Source organism: Pelobates fuscus, chromosome 2 (assembly GCF_036172605.1).
Source record: "Pelobates fuscus isolate aPelFus1 chromosome 2, aPelFus1.pri, whole genome shotgun sequence".
In the NCBI taxonomy this organism is placed as follows: domain Eukaryota; kingdom Metazoa; phylum Chordata; class Amphibia; order Anura; family Pelobatidae; genus Pelobates; species Pelobates fuscus.
The window spans coordinates 182,256,160-182,283,452 of record NC_086318.1 but is presented as its reverse complement, the minus strand read 5'-3'; the positions used below and the strand labels follow the sequence as shown (position 1 = coordinate 182,283,452).

At 44.6% G+C, this 27,293-nt stretch overlaps 1 protein-coding gene across 1 annotated transcript in view; it reads right to left on the bottom strand.

Moving 5' to 3' along the window:
• LOC134586246 (CD109 antigen-like) overlaps positions 1-27,293 on the bottom strand; it is a 322,921-nt gene that overhangs the window by 155,773 nt on the left and 139,855 nt on the right. The window contains exon 9 of the mRNA XM_063441739.1: positions 3,142-3,253. Coding sequence (XP_063297809.1) covers positions 3,142-3,253 — 112 coding nt within the window. The remainder of the gene's footprint in view (positions 1-3,141; positions 3,254-27,293) is intronic.

Here is a 27,293-nt window from a genome sequence, read left to right as displayed (position 1 = left end):
TTTACACAGCGTATAAGGGTGATGTCACAGCACAACAGGAATCTAACAGGGGAAGAGGTGGAAGTCATCCTCCTCCTCCCACGACCACGCCGGCAAGGACAGGAAGCTTTAAAGACGTGTTGTTAAAGGAGGACATGCGGAGCTTTTTAAGTCCTACGCATCGCCACAGCTATTCGGGATCCACCCTCAGAGAACGACTCGACCGACAGGTAGCAGACTACCTCGCCTCAACTGCAGATATCGACACTCTGAGGAGCGATGAACCCCTTGACTACTGGGTGTGCAGGCTTGACCTGTGGCCTGAGCTATCCCACTTTGCGATAGAACTTCTGGCCTGCCCCGCTTCAAGTGTCCTGTCAGAAAGGACCTTCAGTGCAGCAGGAGGTATTGTCACTGAGAAGAGAAGTCGCCTAGGTCAAAAAAGTCTAGATTACCTCACCTTTATTAAGATGAATGAGGGATGGATCCCGAAGGGACTGACAGTGGCGATACATTCAACTAAAAAAGGCGAGCTGCCTTGGGCTAAAAATGGTCCACACGCTGCTGTATTTTAGCTCTGAAAGTCGGTTGACTTGCGTGACTTATCCGCCACCAACTAGGGTTCATGCCACAATGTTTTAGGGCACTTTCTGCCTGGGAAACAAACATCAATATTTATGGCCGCTTCTACAGCAGCGGCTGCAACAATACCTAATTTTTCAGGCATGTGTACATGCCTAATTTTTTGGCCCTCTGGTGCTTCACTGTGGCTTCAAAAACCAAACCAAAAAAAAGGCACATAACAGGGATTAAACTGATAGGAATAGTACTACTTAACACACCACTCCTATCTGGTGGCACATTAGATTGCACGCGCAGTACCCCAAATTTGAAGTAGGAGGACCGACCAAGCATCTTTTTCCATCTCCCGGTTCCTAAAATCGATGCCATATACACGTCCCCTGATAGGGCGCCAGCTCGTTATTCTCTTTTTCACTTCACTAGGGACACTTTACTGCACTATGGGCACTTAGACCCACTCTTTGTCTTGCACACTGTTATTCCTAGCCAGCATCTGTGATGGGAAATCAGGCAGTCATCTAAACATTTAGATTGAGCTTTAGCTTAGAACACCCTTGAAGGTGTTTAAGGAGATTTGAGCTAGTTTAGAGGATTCGTCTTAGACCTCTCTGGGTCTTTATAGCCCTTCTACCTATCCAGCTAAGAGAAAGGGTGGCTGTGTGTCTGTGATACATTTAACTTTATATCACCTTATTGACACTTTATCACTCCGGTCTCCATACTCTCTGCCTATACCCATCTATTTAGAGGGAATTTCCTTGCCCCTGCCAATATTATATAATAGGTAATAGTATTACCATTATTACACAATTAGGTCTCTGAGGACAGGTGTCAATCCATATCTACCAAGTGACCCTATGTAGGGGGAACAGTCCCTATTCTGCTCTGTGTCAGTGTGTATCATGGTCTCTGAGGACAGGTGTCAATCCATATCTGCCAAGTGACCCTATGTAGGGGGAACAGTCTCTATTCTGCTCTGTGTCAGTGTGTATCAGGGGCTCTGAGGACAGGTGTCAATCCATATCTGCCAAGTGACCCTATGTAGGGGGAACAGTCTCTATTCTGCTCTGTGTCAGTGTGTATCATGGTCTCTGAGGACAGGTGTCAATCCATACCTGCCAAGTGACCCTATGTAGGGTGAACAGTCCCTATTCTGCTCTGTGTCAGTGTGTATCAGGGTCTCTGAGGACAGGTGTCAATCCATATGTCAAGGTGTCAATATGTCATATGTCAGGTGTCAATCCATATCCATTGTGATTTAGGAATGTTAGGTGATTTATGCCCTTTATGGATTAAAACCAGACTCTGCATCAACTGTGTAATTTTCCATGGGAGTTTTGCCATGGATCCCCCTCCGGCATGCCACAGTCCAGGTGTTAGTCCCCTTGAAACAACTTTTCCATCACTTTTGTGGCCAGAAAGAGTCTCTGTGGGTTTTAAAATTCGCCTGCCCATTGAAGTCAATGGCGGTTCGCCCAGTTCGCGAACGTTTGCGGAAGTTCCCATTCGCCGTTCGCGAACCGAAAATTTCGTGTTTGCGACATCACTAATTGCCACTATTGTTAATATAGAATCAAACAATAAAAAGTAGTGTCCGGCGCAGAAATGTACAAGCATAAAACAGTGTACAAGTATAAAACAGTGGTCCCAGAACTCTCTACCCATTGTATATAATAGTGTGTGTGAGTGTGTGTATGTATGTATTTATGTAAGTATATATATATATATATATATATATATATATATATACCTAATATAAAAGGAACACACAGCTCGTTTATTTTAATGAGCCTGTTAAAAAATTGGCTCAAGTAATAAAGCTTTATATATAGAGTAAATCTCATCCAGGAGTATGAGGTCCTCACAATGGAGATGGACGAAGGGCACCAGCTCTTAACTTTAAAATAAATAAATTTATTGCACAAAAGATTAAAAGCTTACATACAAAGTGCCTCTAATTCACAGTTCCATCAGTCCAGAGATAGCACAACATGTTTCAATGCTTAAATAAACGTCTTCCTCATGTGCATGGCACATGTTGTGCTATATCTGGACTGATGGAACTGTGAATTAGAGGCACTTTGTATGTAAGTTTTTACTCTTTTGCGCAATAAATATATGTTTTAAAGTTAAGAGCTGGCGCCCTGCATCTAATTTCCATTGTGAGGACCTTATACTCCTGGATGGGATCTACTCTATATACAAAGCTGTATTACCGGAGACAGTTTTCTAAAAGGCTCATTAAAATAAATGTTATCTTTTCTCCCTCACCTGCAGCATTAGGTGAGGGAGGGCAAGGAGGAATTTAAGAAGGGGTGGAGAGCTCTACTCTATTTTTCTTCTATTTCAAAATAATCAAATTACAAGGATGTAGCTGGATGCTCCCCTTTTGCAACTAAATGAATGAATGAATTAATGGACATAATTTGGTCCAACAAGTAATTTGTTCTTCATTTCATTAGTTGCAATTTGCATTCAACTATGCTTTACGTGTTTGTTTAAGTGTCCAATTCAATGCAATCATCAAAGAGAATTTTATGTCACGCCATACATTTTTTTTTTTTTTTTTATATTACTGACCTGTTAGCGTATCTGTCACCAAGGCATTTAGGCATATTCCATAATACCAATACCAATACACACTTCTTATTTCTTCATGAGTGAAACTGAAATTGGCTGATCCTGACTCAGTCTACAAATTAAAAACAAAAAGTTTACTTACTTATTTATTTTTTCTTCTTAATTTTAATGTAAAAAATTATAACAAGTATTAAAAACATTTAAAGTGAAACATTGATTTATTTAAAAATAACACAAGATGTAAAACATGCTGTATCGACCAAAGGCGAATCACATTAAACCCTAAACATATTTAGAGGAAAAAACGAAATTGTAGCATGACTGCCTAATACAATTTCTAAGACCTTCTAAGCACAAAATATGTGTAATTTAAAAAAAAGAATAATAATAAAAAAGAAAAAAAAGAGAACTTCATAATGGCATCGAAAAAAAAAAAAAAAACTATAGACACCAAGCAAGCCATAAACAAGAAAGAAAAGACGTAATAATAAACTTGTACCAAAAGTTCACACAATGTGACAGAAAGAGCACAAGGTAAACAACACCCTTATAGTGCATGCATAAGATTATACTTATGAATGGGCTTGTTATTGACAATTCAATGGCAGAGCCTCTGCACCAGCAGACTGATGGGGTGCAAACTTGGTCCTCTATTGCAGATATATAAATATTTTTTTTCATTTGGAAAGGGGACTCTGACACTCTTACACTATTTCTGGATTTCTTCAATAGTAACCAAAGAGGGATAGTTTTACCTAGTCAGATTAGCCAATCCCATGTTCAGTTTTTGGACCTGGAGATATATATTGATAATTATATAATCCACACTAGGACCTCCTTTAAACCCGTGGACGTCAATAGTTATATTGACACCACCAGTTGTCATTATGACCCATGGTTGTGCAATGTTGTGCAATTGTAGTGATATGGATCAGTATGACCTCCAGGCTCAACAAGCTAAAAACTTTGTATCAAGCTTACTACAATCCATTTCAATTAGACCAACATATTAAAAAGATTAGGCAAATCCCTAGGAATTCACTTTTAGAATAAAAAAGGAAGATGAACCATTACTCATTTTGGATTTCAATGAAGAAGCTAATCAAGTAAAGTCCATTATCAATAAACATTGGCACATCTTCACAACTGATACAGATTTGAGAAATATAATTAAAACTAAACCAAAAATAGTCTACAGAGAAGCCAAAAATGTAAGTAGGATTTTAGTGAAAAATAATGTTAAAGAAGAGCACTCCGCCAATCACTTTCAACAAGAATCTGGCTTTTATCCATGCAAAATGGATATTATTTGTGTACATATAAGCTCCTCCTATATAATTAATGGATGTTAGACCTACCACATATATGAATTGGGTGGTCTATGTTGTTATATATGATTTACTACCTTCCTTCCTTCCACATCAATCATTTGCACTTTGGGCAGCTTGCCCATAACTAAAATAGCGATTTTACAGACACTATACCAAGCAGCATATTTAATAATGCAGAATATGAAAACCGGAAGTAATGATGAATTCCGAAGACCGGAAGTGACGTCAGGTGCCATACCGATCGCCGGTAGCCCAGATGCAGCGAATTGAGAAGCTAATCAGCTAGATACTTTTACAGGGAACACATAGGACCAAACAGAGTCTTGAGAAAGACTACAACAGTCGAACCGCGTCTGAACTCTGCAAGGATATTTATTTGATTTTATTTTCACCTATGTTCATAGGATTATTGTTTTAATTTGTATTTGTCCAATAATTTTTTCTTCATTTGATCCTGGTGTTCCTGATACTCTATTGGATTCTGAAGTTATCTGCTAGTGGTATCCATATCTTTTTTAGACACCCCTGGGCGCAGTATACAGAGCCTGGTATGAATTGGGTGGTCTATGTATACAGAGCCTGGTATGGCTCTACAATCTATGAGTGCAACCATTAACAATCATTACATTCAGTTTACAATGTACACTATTAGTTGTATTTTTTTTTTTATTGTTTTAGGCTCTTTGTGGCGGAACCAACCTCGCCACTGTGCACTGGAGAAGCCTGGTTGCTAGCCTCCTGCCCTGCGACTATGGCCCTGGGGTAGATTAACCCTTTAAGTACTGGAGTTGGGCACACTGGATTTTTGTATGCTGTTCCTGTTCAGCGGTTTACAGCATTCATATGCTTAAGAGCATTCATATGCTTCTCCGGTTCGGTGGTTGTGGTGTCTGCTGCAGTGCTTGGAGGCGTCAGGAAGTGCTAGGAGCATCCATCAACGGAGGTACCCAGTCGGGGTGCCCGTCGATCCGTTACATTGGTGGCAAGCGGTGGGATGGCGTCCTAGTGCGAGGAGAAGCAGTGCAGAGGCACCGGTAACATTTGGAATTACAATTTGAGGGCAACGCTAGTATTCATACAGCGCCCCTGTTCACAGCAAACATGACCTATCGCTTTGAGGGCGACGCTTACAGGGACGAGGTCATGAGGCAGTTAACCAGATATGGCCTGAATCCTTCGACGGAGACGGTTCTGGCAACCCTGCGCAAGTTGGATGCGGAGAATCGAGCGGCATGGGAATGTGAGTGCCGATTGCGGAGATTGGGGCTGTGGCCAATTGGTCTCTCTGCCCAGCGGCAGTGTGAGTTCCAGGGAGCCGAAGGTGCCGTCCTTCCTCCCCAGCGGCAGTGTGAGTCCCAGGGAGTCAAAGGTGCCGTCCTTCCTCCCCAGCGGCAGTGTGAGTTCCAGGGAGCTGAAGGTGTCGTCCTTCCTCCCCAGTGGCAGTGTGTATCCCAGGGAGCTGAAGGAGTCGTCCTTCCTCCCCAGCGGCAGAGTGCGTTACAGGGAGCTGAAGGTGTCGTCCCTTCTCCACAGCGGCAGTGTGTATCCCAGGGAGCTGAAGGTGTCGTCCTTCCTCCCCAGCAGCAGTGTGTATCCCAGGGAGCTTAAGGTGTCGTCCTTCCTCCCCAGCGGCAGTGTGTATCCCAGGGAGCTGAAGGTGTCGTCCTTCCTCCCCAGCGGCAGTGTGTATAGCAGGGAGCGGTAGGTGCCATCCTTCCTCCCCAGCGCAGTGTGTATAGCAGGGAGCGGTAGGTGCCGTCCTTCCTCCCAGCGGCTGAAAGTGTTTCAGAGAGAGGAATCGGTGAACACCCCTCCCCAGCGGCCGCTTAGTTTACACAGGGGAGATCCTATTCTCCCAGATGGGGCAGCTGAGGCAGGCGGTCTCGGCCCCCAGCAGCAGGACGAAATATTGAAAGGGGAGACAGTCGGTCCCCCCCTTAACCGGGAGAGGAGCTTGTCATGCCTTCTCCCCAGCGGCAGAAAGTGGGTAAGGGAGATGAACTCGTTACCCCCTCTCCCCAGCGGCAGCCTAGCCCACCAAGGGGAGATGATAAGCGCCACACCCATGCAGATAGGACCGTGGTCTATGCACATGCCTCACGGGGGCTAGGGACAGTCGGTCCTGCCCCCGGCAGCAGGGATGTTCATCCAAAGGGGAGACAGCCTGTGGTGCCCTCCAGCAGCAGTACCGAGTCCAGAGTGAGGAGCCTACTACGACATTTCCTGAACTGGGCTTCAACCAGGCTATTCCCATGGTAGCTCTGGCAGCAGGGCAGAGTACCGCTGGTCTCTGCCCACTCAGCAACCCACCGATCCGGAGCGCCAGTAACCCAGAGCCGAGGTGGAGTTCCTGGACATGGACAAGCTACCCCCTACCCCAGGTGTAGTAACTCTTTATTGTGGGTGGGCTGTACTGCTGATTGTGTTCTGTGGGTGGGTTGCTGGACTAACCAAGGCACTGACCGACAGGAGGCCAGATACCCTGTTAGTCTGGATGGTAAAGGGGAGAAATGTGGCGGAACCAACCTTGCCAGTCTGCACTGGAGAAGCCTGGTTGCTAGCCTCCTGCCCTGCGACTATGGCCCTGGGGTATATTAACCCTTTAAGAACTGGAGTTGGGCATAATGGATTTTTGTATGCTGTTCCTGGCCCTTTAAATACTTTGGAGCAGGGTTCGAATGCAGTCGAAGTGCTGAAGTCGTCGAAGTGCCGACGTTGTCGAAGTGGCCGCCATTCGACAAACGAACACGTGGCGGCGGCCATTTTAACTTATTCAAATGCGGTCAGCGGTGTGTGCAGCCAAATCTATGGAACTGTGTGCGGCTACCCAATTGCGCGAACACTGCTGACCCATACCTTCTTCGACACCGCGGCTGGAGACTAAGTCCCGTTCGAAGATTCGAACGCTCGTTCGAATGGGACTTAGTCATTTTCTCGTTGTAAAATAGACCGACCGCACAGCCCAAATCCATGGAACTGTTTTGGGCATGAAAATGTGCTTGCGGTCGGTCATAAAGGACTTATACCTATCTCCCGAACGGCTTGTGAACATATATAACCTGCTACTGACATGCTGTCAGCCATTTTGCTGTTTATCCATCATCTTAAAGTATAATCAAAAGAAGAATATTTCTACAGATTCATTTATGGATGTCTGGACTGTTTTTTGGATTGTAAAAGGAAAAGTTATTTTGAAAATGTGTCCTGTCAGATGTTGCCGGGGGGGGAGTCAGGAAGTCAGGCTTATATGTGTTAACTTTTATCATAGACAAGCGATATTTTAGGGAAGTAAGACGCATGACAGTGGTCAAGTCATCTGTTAAAAAGATCATGGGATGCTTAAACTTGGGAACCTTAAATTTGTCAGTTATGCTAGAATTTAGCCAATAGGAAATAAGACCATATTTGGAGTTCTGATTCAAGCTAAAAGAAAGGCCGGTTCCGGGTCATATGTATAAAATATGAGGAATTGTAATATGATGTTAGATTGCTTCTTGCCAATCTCCATGAGATATCTCTGTGTATTGTAATGGTCAGTTAAAACGCTTTTATTGAACCTGGTAATATTTATTTTCTACTTCCACAGTTGGGGGCTCTTTGTCCGGGATCAGAATACCACAGACGCCAGCGGAACACCTCCACCTGCCAACCATTTCGTGGGCACTCAAACAGACCGGTCATATGAAAGGTAAGCCATACCATTTATAAAACATGGCATTAGTGTAATTTTTGAGTGTCCATGAAACAAAGAACGGTGCAGGTAAATACTAGTCTGTGTGACCTGATTTCTTAGCCTTTTATTGACCATTTGTAACGTTACTATTTATGTCTATGTTGTAAAATATACTGCAGTATTAATGTCTATGTCTGAGTGATTCTAGAATCAATGGTAGCACTGACAGGTAGTCCCCTAGGAAGACTTAAGTGACTAAACTTCGCAGACCCAATAGGGGTTTGGTGGGCCTTCAGAAGTATAAACGTAGCTCTGTCGGTGAGAGTCTCTTTGATATGATGTATCCCTGTCATGTGATTGTGGCTAAATGTTGAGGTTAGCCACGTGAATCTAATCTCCCAAGTCTAAACGTAGCAAAGCGAGATTAGATTATTTTGTTTTAGTGTCTTAATTTCACCCAGTCTAAACGTAGCAAGGTGAAGTTAAGTTGTCTTGTCGTCTTATCTCCCAAGTCTAAACTTAGCAAAGTGAGATTAAATTATTTTGTTTTATTGTCTTAATTTCACCCAGTCTAAACGTAGCAAGGTAAAATTAAGTTATCTTGTAATAATTAAACGCGTTATGGTTATTTTATATTGTGTTTTAAATAATAAATGACTTTTTGGTTAGATATATGCACCATTATCATTTTTTTATACACAACTATAATTTTTATTATCTTTCCTGGCATTTTTATACTATATATCCTGAAGTGGGGATTATACCACTAACGCTATCCAAAAAGTGCAGTGAGACCTGCACTCCTTTTGTGAGTATATTCTATCTTATTTTATTCATCACTTAAAATACCATCAGAGAGCACTATCTGCTGTTTTTATCTTCTTCTCCTGCAAGTTGGACCAAACCCCTGAAGGACAAGCATCAACAAGCATCAACAAATCCTGTAAGCGGGGATTATTCCGCTGTATGCCTACAAACCCAGAGCTGGCTATAGCTCATCTAAATGTGAGTGTAATACTTAAGATCTAATACTACTACGTTTTACTGTAATACACTCCGCACGATTGGTCCTCTTTTCTTGTGTCTTCCATATTACAAGACGGTGTGAACCATAACAACTAGAGAAGCCACCCCCACAGCGGAATTAGAGACTAAAAACCATTTGATCTTCGACACACATTGGAACTTTTTTTTTATTATTTTTATTGTTGTACAGTCTTTTACTGGTTATATATATTTTTATCATTGGCGCAACCTTTCTCTGTTTTCTATCTTGTAATAATTGTTTAACCCCTTAAGGACCAAACTTCTGGATTAAAAGGGAATCATGACATGTCACACATGTGATGTGTCCTTAAGGGGTTAAACTCATAAGTTCAATATAGCATTTGAGTAAGGTGTATTGTGTTAAAATTGTATAACTGTGTGTATATGGTTTAAATTTTGATAAACTGTAACATCATTTGAGAAGGGATTTTTGTGTAAACTCCAGTTGTCAGTCAGTATACAGACTGAAAATTGTGACTTTTCGATCTCTCAAAAGGTGATACAGTGAGTGGTTTTTCAAAGTACAAGTAACAGAAATGGGGTTGAATCATGGCAAGCAGCTTGATCATGGGGATAGTATACCCAGTGATTCCCCAGTTTATTTAATGAAACAGAAATATGGCCCTTCAAGTATTATGTATTCAAAGAAATGGGCAAAGTTAACTAAGAATAATATAAATCCATGGCCAGTGGTGGGGTCATTAGACCCTTGGGTGTTGTTAAGTTTAAGAACAATGTTGTTAAATGGAAAAAGTCTTTCAAAACTGGAATGGTCTGCATGTATGTTATGGCATGAGGAAATTGAAAAGAAAAAGCAAGAATGGTCCCCCCCAGTCAGGTGCAACAGGAGGGGCATGTAAAAGAGAGGGTACTGGTATTGCCTGTTTATTTCCCTCACTGGACAATTTAAAAAGAAATGTTAAAAATCCTCCGCCTTATAATGATGAGGATTTTTTGATTAATCATGAGATTATGAATCCCTCTTTGGGTCACCCCCCTCAGCAGATGGTTGATGCACCACAGCTTGTACCCCAAAATTTAGCTGGTGCCCCGGCCATGCTGCATCGAGGTGGTAGACCTGAGAGGGATATTAGACTGCCTAAAAGATTTGTTAATCATGCTGTGGTAACTACAGGTTTATCAGGATGTAGCAATGTGTTGCCTGAGAGTGATGGGAGTGAGGCTATGATTTTACCTATTAGAGAAGTGGGACAGATGGATAATGATGGGAGACCAAGGAGGATTTGGCAACCTTGGAGCCCACAAGACATAGCATCTTTACAGGTATCATTTCCTGCCCCCTCTAAAGATCCAAATGGGTTTGTAAAACATTTAAAAAAAAAATGTGTGCCAGCTATTTCCCCACAACATAAGATCTTAATGAGTTAATGGAGACAGTATTAACCCCTACAGAACATACTAAATGGGTGGCAGGATATAATGAGTCCCCTTTCTCACGCCTGCAAGGGTGAGGGGACAGGCAGTTGCACACATATGGGAAAATTGCCTTGATGAGAGGAGTGAAGTCGTCCTTAAGAATTGGTATGCATTCCTCAGCATTAAAGTAAAAACTATTTTTACCCAGCCTATTGACTGGACCAAAATGCATAGCATAGTGCAAAAGAAAGGAGAAAACCCCCATGAATATGCCCCCATGAATATGCGGAAGCAATTAAGGTTTTTGGAGGTTTTGAAGATATCACGGTTGAAACAATTAAGCCGTTCATAGTGAATACCGTAGTAAATGGTTTGGATGCTAAAGTAAAAAAAAAAAACAATTGATGCTATCCTTACTGGGATGGCGTGATAAATCACTTAATGAAGTATTAAGTGCAACATCAGAAATTTGGCAAGCTATTCAAATTAAGGAAAATGCAAAAGCTGAGCACATAATGCTACAAGCTGAACAAATGCCTGTTATATATTATGCACAGCAGCCAAGACCCCCACAGAATAATGTAAGAAAATGTATCAAATGTTTCAATTGTGATGGATATGGTCATATAGCAAGAGATTGCAAGGAGGTAAAGGGGGCAAGAAAGCAATTAGAAGAAAAAGAAAGACTAGATATAGAGGAAGATTGGGGTCTGAATATGTATTGTTAGTGTACCTGTGACCCAAGGTCCAGAACCTATGGTACATTTGAAAGTAAATGAATTGTATGTGATACTGAGGGAAGAAGAAGTAAGTGATTTTGGTGGGCAGAATGTAGATTTAATGGGAGACCAGTATTGCCATTATTGTTGTTTAATTTGTTTAATGGTCAAGGCTGGGCCTAGAATCTGTATTGGCACAGGTGTGTTCTTCATGTGTTATTTGTTTACAATACAATGCAGGTCAGAGACCTAAGATTAAGCAGCTAAATCATCCTCCCTGTCCATGGAGCCCATTTGTAAATTTACAGATGGATTTCATTGAATTACCAAAGGTAATGCAGTATTGGTATGTGCTAGTAATATTAGATACATTTTCAGGTTGGATCGAGGCTTATCCTTGTTGCCATGCCGATATGTCTACAGTGTCTAAGAAATTGTTACAAGAATTTATACCCAGGTATGGATTACCTCAGTCAGCACATTTACTCAGATCAGGAAACACATTTCACAGGAAAAGTAGTGCAACAGATAGCAAAAATCTTGCAAATCCCTTATCATTTACATTGCTCTCATCATCCTCAGTCAGCAGGAGCAGTAGAAAGGGTCAATGGAACATTGAAAAACAAAATTGGAAAAATTGCAGCAGAGAAAGTTAAAGTGGCTTAATGCACTTCCTCTTGCCTTAATGTCTATGAGATTCTCTCCAGTTTGAAAGCAGGGTTATCCCCTCATGAAATTTTAATGGGAAGACCAATGTTCACAGGAGGGGTACCTATAAAATGTAATTCTCATGAGATAAATGATGATTTAGTAATGTCATATTGCATGTAGCTAACAAAACGATTAGTCTCTCTATTTGCAGGTAAAAGCTGTGAATACCAACCTTTGCATGCCATCACTCCTGGAGATTATGTTATGATAAAAGATCATTCACGAAAGCACGCGTTGCAACCAAGGTGGAAAAGACCTTGTCAAGTGTTATTAACCACTAATTCAGCTGTTAAAGTCGCAGAAGTTAAATCTTGGATCCACGTTTCTCATTGTAAACTGACAAGCGCTGAAAAAGATTTTTTCACTGGAAGAAGAATATAGGACTAAGGAAGCCGTTTTCCCTTATAAAAAGGGGTACTTTTTAAGGGGAGTATCTTTCTAAATCAAAGTCAACTCTACTGTTTTTCCTCATGAATCTCGAACTGGTTAAACTCATGTTGTCCTTAATGATTATTATTATGACATTTTGTAAATTTTTCATCCTCTACACTAAGTTAGCTCCTTTTTTCTTTAATACACGTGTAGTTTGGGCCGAGAACCCAAGTGATTTTTCTTCATGGGAGATAGATAATCATTTTTTTTAAAACAGCTACTGAATTGTATAAATTGCCAAACAAAAGTAATCATTGTTGGGTTTGTGGGTTTGCTCCGCATTCCATGAACTATGGTGATCCTTTTGTGGGGGTGCCATGGTCTATGGAATCTCTTTATGAGAGAGTAAGAGCAAATAAAACGGGGTTTGTTGGGTTTATTCAGAATGAAGTATCGAAATCTGAGGAACCTGCTAAGGTTCATTTAACATATCCTATTACTAGCGGAGCAGTAGTAATTTCTAACAGGGATCAGAAAAGTCCTGACAAGATTGTTAAGCCTATAAGCAATGCTATTATATTTTTTGAAAACAATGTCCTTTATAATCTATGTTGGTCTGAAACTAATTCTGCCCCTTGTACTGGTAGATTGAAAGCTTTTTGTTGGAAACCCTTATTAGAAGATATTTTTAACAAAGTGTCCCATCAAGGATAGAATCCCGGTGATTACTAATCATGTATGGGTAAATTTGACTTCTGAGTTAGAAATCATGGATAATAATTATGATCAGAATGAACATTTAAATGTCACTATTTTGAGATGGGCCTACTTTAATACTCAAACTTTAACTTCCAATCTTTTTATGTTACTGCCCTATATTAATCAGCCTATTTTTGACTGCTCAGATTCTCGTGTTATTGATATTCATCTTCCATTTGGGGTATACTATTTATGTGGTAGTTGGGCGCTAAAAAGACGTCCATGCAATTGGGTGGGAACTTGTTATCTAGGTAATATTATCCCAGCGTTAACCCTTCATGAAAATTTGCCTGAAGGAAGGATAAGGAATAAAAGAAAAGTTATTAGTTCCAAAAAAGATAAAACCGAAAGAACTGTAAAATCTGGTGAAGGAGATAGGCTATTTGCAGGTTTTGTACCTACATGTGGGTTATTGAATTAATGTACAAATTAAACTTGTTAGCAGATATACTAGATGAAGCCTTTAATAATACAGGAGATGCCATTGAAAAATTGTACGCCGAACAGGAACAAGCTTCAGCTATGATTATGCAAAATAGGTTCGCCCTAGATTACTTGTTGGCCTCCAAAGGTGGCGTTTGTGCACTAATAAAAACAAGATGTTGTTTAAAGATAGATAATGTCACTGGTCAGATTCATACAGATGTAGATAAATTGCATGAAGTACAAATTACATTTAGAGAAGTTCACGATACTTCTTCGGGAGGTTTAAATTGGGGTTTTGACTGGAGTTTTGGTTTAACTAATTGGTTGGGAACAATGGGAAAACGTATTTTCATTGGAGTTATTTTAGTAGTATTGATGCTTGTGTTTATATATGTTGCAGTGAATGTCCTGAAGTGTTCATGCCGATTAATCTTCAAGAGCTGTTCACCTTCATCTACCCCTGGCACAATTTCTAATGACTATGTTGAAATGTCTCCTATCCGGTCACAACTCATACCGACTTGGAATACAGACATGCTTTCTCGTGAAGATATTGATCGTGTGCGCATCTATTTGGAAAGTCCTGCAAGTGCTGTTTAAAATCACTAGCTCACTGAATGACCTTCGCTAAACATGGAAGTGTTGCACGGAGCTTTTTGTGGTGAAAGTCCTAGCACCAAAGGGAGGACTGTGAACATATATAACCTGCTACTGACATGCTGTCAGCCATTTTGCTGTTTATCCATCATCTTAAAGTATAATCAAAAGAAGAATATTTCTACAGATTCATTTATGGATGTCTGGACTGTTTTTTGGATTGTAAAAGGAAAAGTTATTTTGAAAATGTGTCCTGTCAGATGTTGCCAGGGGGGGGGGGGGGGGGGGGGGGGAGGGGTGAAATGTGTGCTTAAGTTGTAAAAGAGGAAGTCAGGCTTATATGTGTTAACTTTTATCATAGACAAGCGATATTTTAGGGAAGTAAGACGCATGACAGTGGTCAAGTCATCTGTTAAAAAGATCATGGGATGCTTAAAGGGAAATTCCAGTGCCAGGAAAACGATCCGTTTTCCTGGCACTGGAGGGTCCCTCTCCCTCCCACCCCCCAATCCCCAGTTGCTGAAGGGGTGAAAACCCCTTCAGTCACTTACCAGGGGCAGCGACAGGTCCCACGTCGCTGCTTCCTCCTCCCCCGCCGCTCCTCCTTCTGGTTACGTCGGCCGGTGGGCGAGACTGATCTCGCCGGCCGGCCGAGGATACCTAATGCGCATGCGCGGCAATGCCGCGCATGCGCATTAGCGCACCCCATAGGAAAGCATTGAAAATGAATTTCAATGCTTCCCTATGGGGAATAGAGCGACGCTGGAGGTCCTCACACAGCGTGAGGACGTCCAGCGACGCTCTAGCACAGAAAACCTGTGCTATGAAGCAGGAAGTGTCCTCTAGTGGCTGTCTAATAGACAGCCACTAGGGGAGGACTTAACCCTGCAAGGTAATTATTGCAGTTTAAAAAAAAACTGCAATAATTACACTTGCAGGGTTAAGGGTAGTGGGAGTTGGCACCCAGACCACTCCAATGAGCCGAAGTGGTCTGGGTGCCTGGAGTGTCCCTTTAAACTTGTGAACCTTAAATTTGTCAGTTATGCTAGAATTTAGCCAATAGGAAATAAGACCATATTTGGAGTTCTGATTCAAGCTAAACGAAAGGCCGGTTCCGGGTCATATGTATAAAATATGAGAAATTGTAATATGATGTTAGATTGCTTCTTGCCAATCTCCATGAGATATCTCTGTGTATTGTAATGGTCAATTAAAACGCTTTTATTGAACCTGGTAATATGTATTTTCTACTTCCACAGGCTGAACGGATTCAAATGATTTTGGGGTATGTTTGTATTTGGAATGTGCTGATTAATAATATGTAACTTATTAATATTGGATATATGGTTTTAGAGTTATGAAAGTTGGGTAAATAGTATGTTTAAACTGTACGTATAATTCGGTTATCTCTCAGGCTAAGGGGAGGGAATCTGTGGGATGTAACCATTGTGTGATTGGGTAATGGATAATTGTATGTGGGCATCTCCCTTGCAGGGGAGAATTGCATAAAAGCAGAGTGTGTGTCATTAAACCTGAGTTTTTCTTCACCCTCAATTAGGAGTGCCGTCTCTCATTGGGGGAATCTGCTACAAGGGATTGCTATGCTTGACTTATTCCCTTGCTAAATCACTGCTAAGCTCTTGTAAATGCTGGTTCCGGTTTTGCTCTCTGGAGGAGTCTATGGTGGTTATGGTGTCTGCTGGAGTGCTTGGAGTCCTCAGGAAGCGCTAGGAGCATCCTTCAACGGAGGTACCCAGTCGGGGTGCCCGTCAATCTGTTACACTCTGCATTCTAACACATGGAGGGCTTTGGGGGATGGGAGAATGGGGGAATAAGACACATGAAGGAGCTGGAGGGATGGGACAAGTGTGAATAAGACACATGGAGGGGCTGTGGTGATGGGGGAATAAGACACATAGAGGGGCTAATAAGAATGGGGGGATAAGACACATGGAGGGGCTAGGGTGTTGGGAGAATGTGGCAAAAAGATACAAGTATGAGCTGGGGGTAGAATGGGGAAATAACACAAATGGAGGTGCTAAGGGAATGGGGGAATAAGACACAGGGAGGGGCTGGGGGGTAGAATGGAGGAATGATGTATATTAAGAGACTGGGAGCAGAATGGTGGAATAAGACACAGTGAGGGGCTGGGGGAGATGGGAGAATGGGGGAATAAAATACATGGAGGGGCTGGGAGAGATGGGAGAATGGGGGAATAAAATACATGGAGGTGCTAAGGGATTGGGAGAATGTGGTAATAAGACACAAGGAGGGCCTGGGGGAATCAGTGAATATGGTGAGGCTGGCGTGATGGGATAATGGAGGTATAAAACATGGGGGCACTAGGAGGAAAGGTGAATAAGACACATCAGGGGAATGGGGGGAATAAGACACATGGAGGGCCTGGGAGAATGGGGTAATAAGATACAATGAGGAGCTTGTGGTAGGATGGGGAAATAAGACACATGGTAATAAGGGGCTGGGGGAATGGGAGAATGGGGGAATAAGATGCAGTGTTGGGAAAGTGGGGTTTGTGATATATGGAGAGGCTGGTACCACAGCTGGTAATAGGACACATGTAGGAGCTGGGAGAATCTGGAATAAGACACATGGAAGGTCTGGCGGGATGGCAGAATGTGGGAATAGGGTACATGGAGGGGCTGCAGTGTTGGGAAAGTGGGGTATGTGATATATGAAGTGACTAGGGGTAATAGGACACATACAGGAGTGGGAGGCTTTGGAGAAGGGGGGAATAAGACACAAGGAGGGGCTGGGGTATAGAATGGGAGAATAAGAGACATGGCAGGGCTGGTGGTTTGAATGGGAGAATACGGCATAAGGAGGGGCTTGTGGGGCTGTGTGGAATGGGAGAATGGGGCAATAAGACACATGGAGTAGGTGGGGGTGGAATGGAGGAATTAGACTCATTAAGGGGGTGTGGGGTAGAATAGTGGAATAAGATACATGGAGGCACTGGAGGGATTGGTGGAAGGTATGGAGGTTAGAATGGAGGAATAAGACACATGGAGAAGCTAGAGGGTAGAATAAGACACATTAAGAGGCTGAGAGGTAGAAAGGCTGAATAAGACACATGGAGGGGCTTGGACAGTGGCATAACTACCATGGTCGCAGGCCCATCACTCCAGGGGGCCTGGCCACCACTGCAAGCCCTGCAACCATGGGTCACCTGCATACCTTCAGGGCTGGTGCACTGCCACACCAGCAACAGGGTGACCGGCAGGAGGGGAGCTATGGGTTGTGCTGCTCCCCTACTGCGCTGCGTGTAGTGTGGCTGAGAAGTCTTACAGGAAGTGCTCATTAAGAGTGCTTCCTGTCTGATCAGTGGCACCGCAGCAGTGAGCAGATAAAGGAAGGGAGGGGGGAGAAACACACGAAGGGGCTAGGGGGATAGAGAATGGGACACATGAAGGGGTTGGGAGGATAGAATGTGACACACACAGCGGCTTGGGGGATATGAGACGTGGATGGGGTTTGCTTGGAGTATGGAATGAGACACATTGAGGGGCTTGGTGGGGAGGGATGAGGCACTTGGGGGGAATGAGACACATGCAGAGACTTGCAGGGGAAATGAGATATGAAACACATGGAGAGAATAGGGGAATTAGACAGGGCAATTTTCACACTGGGGCCTGTTGGTATCTAGTTATGCTTCTGCATGCAGCATTATAAAGGAACAGTGACTCGCTGTGACTGCTCCTATCGTAGAGATGTCGCGAACATAACATTTTCAGTTCGCGAACGGCGAACGCGAATTTCCGCAAATGTTCGCGAACGGGCGAACCGGGTGAACCGCCATAGACTTCAATAGGCAGGCAAATTTTAAAACCCACAGGGACTCTTTCTGGCCATAATAGTGATGGAAAAGTTGTTTCAAGGGGACTAATACCTGGACTGTGGCATGCCGGAGGGGGATCCATGGCAAAACTCCCATGGAAAATTACATAGTTGATGCAGAGTCTGGTTTTAATCCATAAAGGGCATACATCACCTAACATTCCTAAATTGTTTGGAATAACATGCTTTAAAACATCAGGTATGATGTTGTATCGACCAGGTAGTGTAAGGGTTATGCCCGCTTCACAGTGACAGACCAGACTCCCCGTTTAACGCACCGCAAACAACCGCAAACAGTCAATTTGCACAACCGCAAACTCCCCATTTGCACAAGGTTGGATACCAAGCTAGTCATGTCCTGTTCCTTGTCCTCACTGATGTCATTGAAGGTCTCTTCCTCCACCCAGCCACGTACAACACCAAGGGTCCCCGAAAGGGGACAACAAGCCCCATGGGACGCCTGCTGTGTTTGGTCTTCCACCTCCTTAAAGCCACTTTCCTCCTCTGACTCCTCTTCTTCAGACTCCTCTCTCTGCATTGCCTCTCTCTGCATTATTGTAAGGTGTGTTAAGTAGTACTATTCCTATCAGTTTAATCCCTGTTACGTCCCCTATCAGGGGAAGTGTATATGGCATCAATTTTAGGAACCGGGAGATGGAAAAAGATTCTTGGTCGGTTCTCCTACTTCAAATTTGGGGCATTGCGCGTGCCACCAGATGGGAGTGGTGTGTTAAGTAGTGCTATTCTTAGCAGTTTAATCCCTGTTACCTCCCCCTCATCAGGCCTTTTTTAGTCGAATGTATCGCCCAAATGTCAGTCCCTTCGGGATCCATCCCTCATTCATCTTAATAAAGGTGAGGTAATCTAGACTTTTTTGACCTAGGCGACTTCTCTTCTCAGTGACAATACCTCCTGCTGCACTGAAGGTCCTTTCTGACAGGACACTTGAAGCGGGGCAGGCCAGAGGTTCTATCGCAAATTGGGATAGCTCAGGCCACAGGTCAAGCCTACACACCCAGTAGTCAAGGGGTTCATCGCTCCTCAGAGTGTCGATATCTGCAGTTAAGGCGAGGTAGTCTGCTACCTGTCGGTCGAGTCGTTCTCTGAGGGTGGACCCCGAAGGGCTGTGGCGATGCATAGGACTTAAAAAGCTCCGCATGTGAGCACTCTTCGCAGGGCACGCTCCAGGAAGAAAACAAATGGTATAATGTCGCTGATGGTGCCTTCGGTGCAACTGACTAGGTTTGTCACCTCCTCAAAAGGACGCATGAGCCTACAGGCATTGCGCATGAGCGTCCAGTAACGTGGCAAATAAAATCCCAGCTCCGCAGAGGCTGTCCTAGCACCATACAAATAGTCGTTAACGGATTTTTCTTGTTGGAGCAGGCGGTCGAACATTAGGAGTGTTGAATTCCAACGTGTCGGGCTGTCGCAAATCAAGCGCCTCACTGGCATGTTGTTTCGCCGCTGGATATCTGCAAAGTGCGCCATGGCCGTGTAGGAACGCCTGAAATGGCCACACACCCTCCTGGCCTGCTTCAGGACATCCTGTAAGCCTGGGTACTCATGCACAAAGCGTTGTACGATCAGATTACACACATGTGCCATGCACGGCACATGTGTCAACTTGCCAAAATGCAATGCCGCCAACAAATTTCTTCCATTGTCACAAACCACTTTGCCGATCTCCAGTTGGTGCGGAGTCAGCCACTGATCCACCTGTGCGTTCAGGCCGGACAGGAGTGCTGGTCCAGTGTGACTCTCTGCTTTCAGGCAAGTCAACCCCAAGACGGCGTGACACTGCCGTATCCGGGATGTGGAATAGTACCTGGGGAGCTGGGGGGGTGCCGTTGATGTGGAGCAAGATGCAGCAGCAGAAGAGGACTCAGCCGAGGAGGTTATGGAAGAGGATGGAGTAGGAGGAGTAGAGGAGGTGGGGCATATCCCTGTTATCTACATCCTCTGGCAATAATGGTTGCGCATCACTCATTTCTTCCAACTGATGTGTAAATAGCTCCTTTGACAGATCAAGTGAAGCAGCTGTAGTGCTAGTGATGGTGGTGGCGGCAGGCGGGCGAGTGGTAACTTGAGAGGTGCCCGAAGTTAAGCTGGAGGAGGATGGTGCGTCAAGGTTCCAAGCGGAAGCCAGTCAACTATGTCCTCAGAACTTTCGAGTTCAGGGTACGTGGCCTCTGAACACTGGCCATTATTCTAGGGCCAAAGGGAATCACAGCACCACGACCACCACGGCCCCTGCGGGGTGGCCTGCCTCTGCCTGTCATTTTTTTTCAAGTAGTGGTACTATGCGTGCAAGCTACTGTGACAACAGATATGAGTGGCACAAGTGGCACAAGAAGTTGGCAGAGTAGACGCTGTAGGCCTGACACACACGCTTGCAGAAAACTAACTGCTATTCAATCTATTACAGTCAAAATTGTATTATTTTTTTTAAATGTACACTACTGTTACACCAGATATGAGTTGCACTGGTGTGACACTGTGCCCTGGCAGGCCCTGAAACGCACACGTGTGAAGGAAACTGACTGCTATTATATTACAGTCAAAAAAGTTTTTTTGTTTTTTTTAAATGCAAACTATTGTGACAGCAGATATGAGTGGTGGCACTGGGCAAGTGAGCACAGTATACGCTGAGAGCCTGACACACAAGCTGGCAGGCAGGCAACTGCAATTAGATTACACAGGAAAAAAATAGCAGACTGATGTTCTAGCCCTAAAAAGGGTTTTTAGTGGTGCTGTCCTTACAGAAGAGATCAGATGAGTCCTTCAAGACTGTAGTGGACACTTAATACACTAGCCTAGCTATTGATTTCCCTATTAAATCAGCAGCAGCTACACTGTCCCTCCTCTCACTAAGAATGCAGCTTCCGAATGAATCTAAAATGGATGCGTTCCAGGAGGTGGGAGGATCTGGGAGGGAGGGTCTGCTGCTGATTGGCTGGAATGTGTCTGCTGACTGTGAGGTACAGGGTTAAAGTTTACTCAATGATGACGAATAGGGGGCGGACCAAACATCGCATATGTTCGCGCGCCGTGGCGAACGCGAACAAGCTATGTTCACCAGGAACTATTCTTGAACCTCACGGTCAGCAGACACATTCCTGCAAATTAGCTGCAGACCCTCCCTTCCAGACCCTCCCACCTCCTGGACAGCATCCATTTTAGATTCATTCTGAAGCTGCATTCTTAGATAGAGGAGGGAAAGTGTAGCTGCTGCTCATTTGATAGGGAAATTGATAGCTAGGCTAGAGTATTGAGTGTCCACTACAGTCCTGAAGGACTCATCTAATCTCTGCTGTAAGGACAGCACCGCAAAAAGCCCTTTTTAGGGCTAGAACATCAGTCTGCTTTTTTTTTTTTTCTGTGTAATGTAATTGCAGTTGCCTGCCTGCCTGCCAGCTTCTGTGTCAGGCTCACAGTGGATACTGTGCCCACTTGCCCTGTACCACCACTCATATCTGGTGTCACAATAGCTTAAGCTTGCATTTAAAAACAAAAAATGTTTTTCACTGTAATAGATTGAATAGCAGTTAGTTGTCTGCAAGCGTCTGGGTGTCAGACCTTCAGCGTGTACTCTGCCAACCTCTGCAAGTGCACTTTGCCACTCATATCTGGTGTGACTATAGCCTGCCTTTAAAAAGAAACAAAAGTTTTTCACTGTAAGCTAATAGCAGTAAATGTCTTTCAAGCTGGTGTGTCAGGCCTTCAGCGTGTACTGTGCAAACCTCTGCCAGTCCACTTTGCCACTCATATCTGGTGTGACAATAGCGTGCCTTTAAAAAGAAGAAATGTTTTTCACTGTAAGCTAATAGCAGTCAGTGTCCTTAAAGCGGGTGTCAGACCTTCAGCGTGTACTCTGCCAACCTCTGCCAGTCCACTTTGCCACTCATATCAGGTGTGACAATAGCGTGCTTTTAAAAGGAAAAAAAGTTTTTCCACTGTAATAGATTGAATAGCAGTTAGTTGTCTGCAAGCGTCTGGGTGTCAGGCCTTCAGCGTGTACTCTGCCAACCTCTGCAAGTGCACTTTGCCACTCATATCTGGTGTGACAATAGCGTGTCTTTTAAAAGAAAAAAAGTTTTTCACTGTAAGCTAATAGCAGTCAGTGTCCTTCAAGCTGGTGTGTCAGGCCTTCAGAGTGTACTCTGCCAACCTCTGCCAGTCCACTTTGCCACTCATATCTGGTGTGACAATAGCATGCCTTTAAAAAGAAAAAATGTTTTTCACTGTAAGCTAATAGCAGTCAGTGTCCTTCAAGCTGGTGTGTCAGGCCTTCAGCGTGTACTCTGCCAACCTCTGCCAGCTTTGCCACTCATATCTGGTGTGACAATAGCGTGCCTTTAAAAAGAAAAACAGTTTTTCACTGTAAGCTAATAGCAGTCAGTGTCCTTCAAGCGGGTGTCAGGCCTTCAGCGTGTACTCTGCCAACCTCTGCCAGTGTACTTTGCCACTCATATCTGGTGTCACAATAGCGTGCATTTAAAACCCAAAAACAGTTTTCACTGTTATAGATTGAATAGCAGGTAGTTGTCTTCAAGCGGTGTGTCAGGCCTACAGCGTGTACTCTGCCAACCTCTGCAAGTGCATATTGCCACTCATATCTGGTGTCACAATAGCGTGCATTTAAAACCAAAAAACAGTTTTCACTGTTATAGATTGAATAGCAGTTAGTTGTCTTCAAGCGGTGTGTCAGGCCTACAGCGTGTACTCTGCCAACCTCTGCAAGTGCACATTGCCACTCATCTCTGGTGTCACTATAGCGTGCATTTAAAACCAAAAAACTTTTTTCACTGTTATAGATTGAATAGCAATTACTTCTCTTCAAGCGGGTGTCAGGCCTACAGCGTGTACTCTGCCAACATCTGCCAGTGCACATTGCCACTCATATATGGTCTCACAGTAGCTTGCACGCATAGTACCACTAATCCCCCCCCAAAAATGACAGGCAGAGGCAGGCCACCCCGCAGGGGCCGTCGTGGCCGTGGTGCTGTGATTCCCTTTTGCCCTAGAATAATGCCCAGGTTTCAGAGGCCACGTACCCTGAAGTTGAAAAGTTCTGAGGACATAGTTGACTGGCTAACACAGGACACCCAATCTTCAACAGCTTCTGCTCGGAACCTTGACGCACCATCCTCCTCCAGTTTAGCTTCGGGCACCTCTCAAGATACCACTCACCTGCCTGCCGCCACCACCAACACTAGCACCACAGCCACTTCACTTTATCTGTCAGAGGAGTTATTTACACATCCGTTTGAAGAAATGAGTGATGCGCAACCATTATTGCCAGAGGATGTAGATAACAGGGATATGTCTCAGTCAGGCAGCATTACACACATGGACGTACGGTGTGATGATGATGATGTACCCGCTGCTCCTTCCTTTGCTGAGTTGTCAGATACAAGTGAAGCGGTTGATGATGACTATGCGTCCATGGATGTCACGTGGGTGCCAGCTCGGCAAGAAGAAGAACAGGGCGAAAGTTCAGATGGGGAGACAGAGAGGAGGAGGAGACGAGTTGGAAGCAGGGGGAGGTTGTCGCAAGGAGCTAGTGGCACAGTCAGACAGCATGCATTGGCACCGGGGTCAGCCCGACAGCACGCCAATCAACGCATGCTGTGTCCACCACCAGAATGCCGTCATTGCAGAGCTCAGCAGTGTGGCATTTTTTTTGTGTGTCTGCCTCTGACAACAGCGATGCCATTTGCAACCTGTGCCAAAAGAAACTGAGTCATGGGAAGTCCAACACCCACCTATGTACAACTGCTTTGCGTAGGCACATGATCGCACATCACAAACGCCTATGGGATCAACACATGAGTACAAGCAGCACACAAACTCAAAGCCACCATCCTCCTCCTGGTCCAGCATCTTCAGCCACATCAACCACTGCTGTCCTCCTTGCCCCCTCTCAACCATGCGCCACTCCGTCTCTCGCCTTGAACAGTTCCCGCTCATCTGCCAACAGTCAGGTGTCTGTCAAGGACATGTTTGAGCATAAGAAGCCAATGTCAGAAAGTCACCCCCTTGCCCAGCGTCTGACAGCTGGCTTGTCTGAACTATTAGCCCGCCAGCTTTTACCATTCAAGCTGGTGGAGTCTGAGGCGTTCAAAAAATTTGTGGCTATTGGGATACCGCAGTGGAAGGTACCCGGCCGAAATTTCTTTGCACAAAAGGCAATCCCCAACCTGTACTCGATTGTGCAAAAGGAAGTAATGGCATGTCTGGCACACAGTGTTGGGTCAAGGGTCCATCTGACCACTGATACCTGGTCTCAAAGCATGGTCAGGGCAGGTATATCACCTACACTGCGCATTGGGTAAACCTGCTGACGGCTGCCAAGCATGGAATGCATGGCTCTGCAGAGGAGTTGGTGACACCGCCATGACTTGCAGGCAGGCCTGCTGCCACGTCCTCTACTCCTCCTACTCCATCCTCTTCCATAACCTCCTCGGCTGAGTTCTCTTCTGCTGCTGCATCTTGCTCCACATCAACGGCACCCCCCCAGCTCCCCAGGTACTATTCCACATCCCGGATACGGCAGTGTCACGCCATCTTGGGTTTGACTTGCTTGAAAGCTGTCAGGATCGGGACAGGGATCCAACACGCAGAGTACAAACAGTAGCCAGATACGTATACCGGACCTTAGAATGGCCGGACTAACGTAAGTAGTACAGTATAGAATGGTCAAAGACAAGCCGAGGTCGAGGGTAACAGAAGACAGGTAAGCGAGAGACAAGCCGAATCAAGGGTAACAGAGATAAGCAGAGTAAGGTAAACAAGCCGGGTCAAAACCAAAAGGGATAATAGAATACACAAGCACTGAGTGACTAGAACAAGCTAGAACCACGACAGGGCAATGAGCTAATGAAAGAAACTCTGTTAAATACCCTGTTCAGAGCAGTAACCACGCCTCCGAGGCGTCCTGATTGGTCCTGCAGCAATTGAGTGACAGGTCGTTCCGGAGGAGTGTCCTGATGACAACTTCCTGCCTAGATGCTGTAAAAGGCAGTCACTCCCTCGCGGCCGGCCTTGCATGACCGGATAGACCGTGGGGAAGGGAGCCATCAGGCCGTCTGGATGGAGGAACAGCTAAGTCTCTACCTCTTTCGGAGGTAGAGACCACAGGTACCCTGACAGTACCCCCCCCTCTCAGATACGCCCACCGGGCGGAATACACCAGGGCGAGAAGGGAATCGAGAGTGAAACGCCCTGCGGAGACGGGGAGCATGCACCTCCTCCTGAGGTACCCAACTTCTCTCCTCAGGACCATAACCCTTCCAATCGACCAGATATTGCAGTTTCCCCCGGGAGATTAGAGAATCAACGATGGAATTGACCTCATACTCCTCCTGACCTTCCACCTGAACTGAGCGGGGAGGGGCGATCGTGGAGGAGAACCTGTTACATATTAATGGTTTTAGCAAGGAAACATGAAATTAATTAGGAATGCGTAAGGCATTAGGCAACGCTAAACGATACGCAACTGGGTTAATTTGAGACAGTACCCTGTAAGGTCCAATATATCGAGGAGCAAACTTCATGGACGGCACTTTTAACCAAATGTTTCTAGTACTTAACCATACTCTATCGCCTGGAACAAACACCGGTGCTGCCCTTCTACGTTTGTCAGCGTGTTTTTTAACCAGCGTAGAATTGTGCAGAAGGATTTGTCGAGTTTGATCCCACAACTCTCTTAAATTGGCAACATGAACATCCACCGACGGTATCCCTTGAGAAGAAGACTCCGAAGGAAGGATGGAAGGATGAAAGCCATAATTCAAGAAAAAAGGGCTAGAATGTGTAGAATCACAAATGAGATTGTTATGTGCAAACTCCGCCCAAGGAATCAAACCGACCCAATCGTCCTGGTGTTCTGAAACGAAACAACGTAAATATTGTTCAACTTTTTGGTTAGTGCGTTCAGCAGCTCCATTGGACTGAGGATGATAGGCAGAGGAGAAATTCAATTTGATGCCTAGTTGGGAGCAGAATGATCTCCAAAAACGGGAAACAAATTGGGAGCCTCTGTCAGAGACAATTTGGGAAGGTATCCCATGCAAACGGAAAATCTCCCTGGCGAATATCTCCGCTAATTCGGGCGAAGATGGGAGTTTAGGTAAGGGAATGAAGTGAGCCATTTTAGTAAATCTGTCTACCACAGTGAGGATGACAGTCTGCTTTTTAGAGATAGGCAAATCAACAATGAAGTCCATTGCCAGGCAGGACCAAGGCTTTTCAGGAACCTCTAAAGGGTGCAGAAATCCGCATGGAAGCGAATGGGGTAGCTTGGTCTTGGTACAAACTTCACATGCCCCGATGAATTCTTTAATATCCTTGCGTAAGTCAGGCCACCAAAAATCTTTAGAGACCAGCGCATAAGTCTTGCGAATGCCAGGATGCCCAGCCACCTTGCTGTTATGGAGACAGCGTAGCACCTCCAGTTGGAGAGCGGCAGGAACGAAGTGTCGATCCCCAGGAGTCTGTTTGGGTGCCAAATGCTGAAACTTCATGATCTCAGAAAGCAATGGAGAGTGAATCCTGAGATTCGTGTTCGCGATGATATTCCCCTTAGGAACTATGGAGGACAGAAGTGGTTCAGTTATGGTGGATGGTTCATATTGACGAGACAAAGCATCGGCTTTAGAGTTCTTAGAACCAGTTCTATACGTAAGTACATAATTAAAGTGAGTGAGGAACAAAGCCCAGCGAGCCTGCCTGGCGGGCAAGTGCTTAGCCTCCCCAATATAAAACAAGTTCTTATGATCCGTTAGGATAGTAACAGGGTGTAGTGTCCCTTCCAGTAAATGTCTCCACTCCTTTAAAGCCTTAATGACCGCTAACAGTTCCCTCTCCCCGATGTCATATCTGCTCTCAGGCCCAGAAAATTTTTTAGAGAAGAAACCACAAGGGTGTAACGGTTTATCCACCCCTAACCTTTGAGACAGAACAGCCCCAACTCCTGTCTCAGAAGCATCGACCTCGAGCAAGAAAGGCAGAGTCGTATCAGGATGAACTAGAATGGGAGCTGAGGCAAAAAGTTCCTTGAGAGTCTTAAAAGCACCAAGAGCTTCCTCAGACCAGAACTTAGTATCAGCCCCTTGTTTGGTCATATTGGTAATAGGCGCAATGATAGAGGAGTAACCCTTAATGAAGCGCCTATAGTAGTTGGAAAAACCAATAAACCTTTGGATAGCCTTGAGTCCTTTGGGCAAAGGCCAGTCTAAAATAGATTGGAGTTTACCAGGATCCATTTTAAAACCTTCCCCA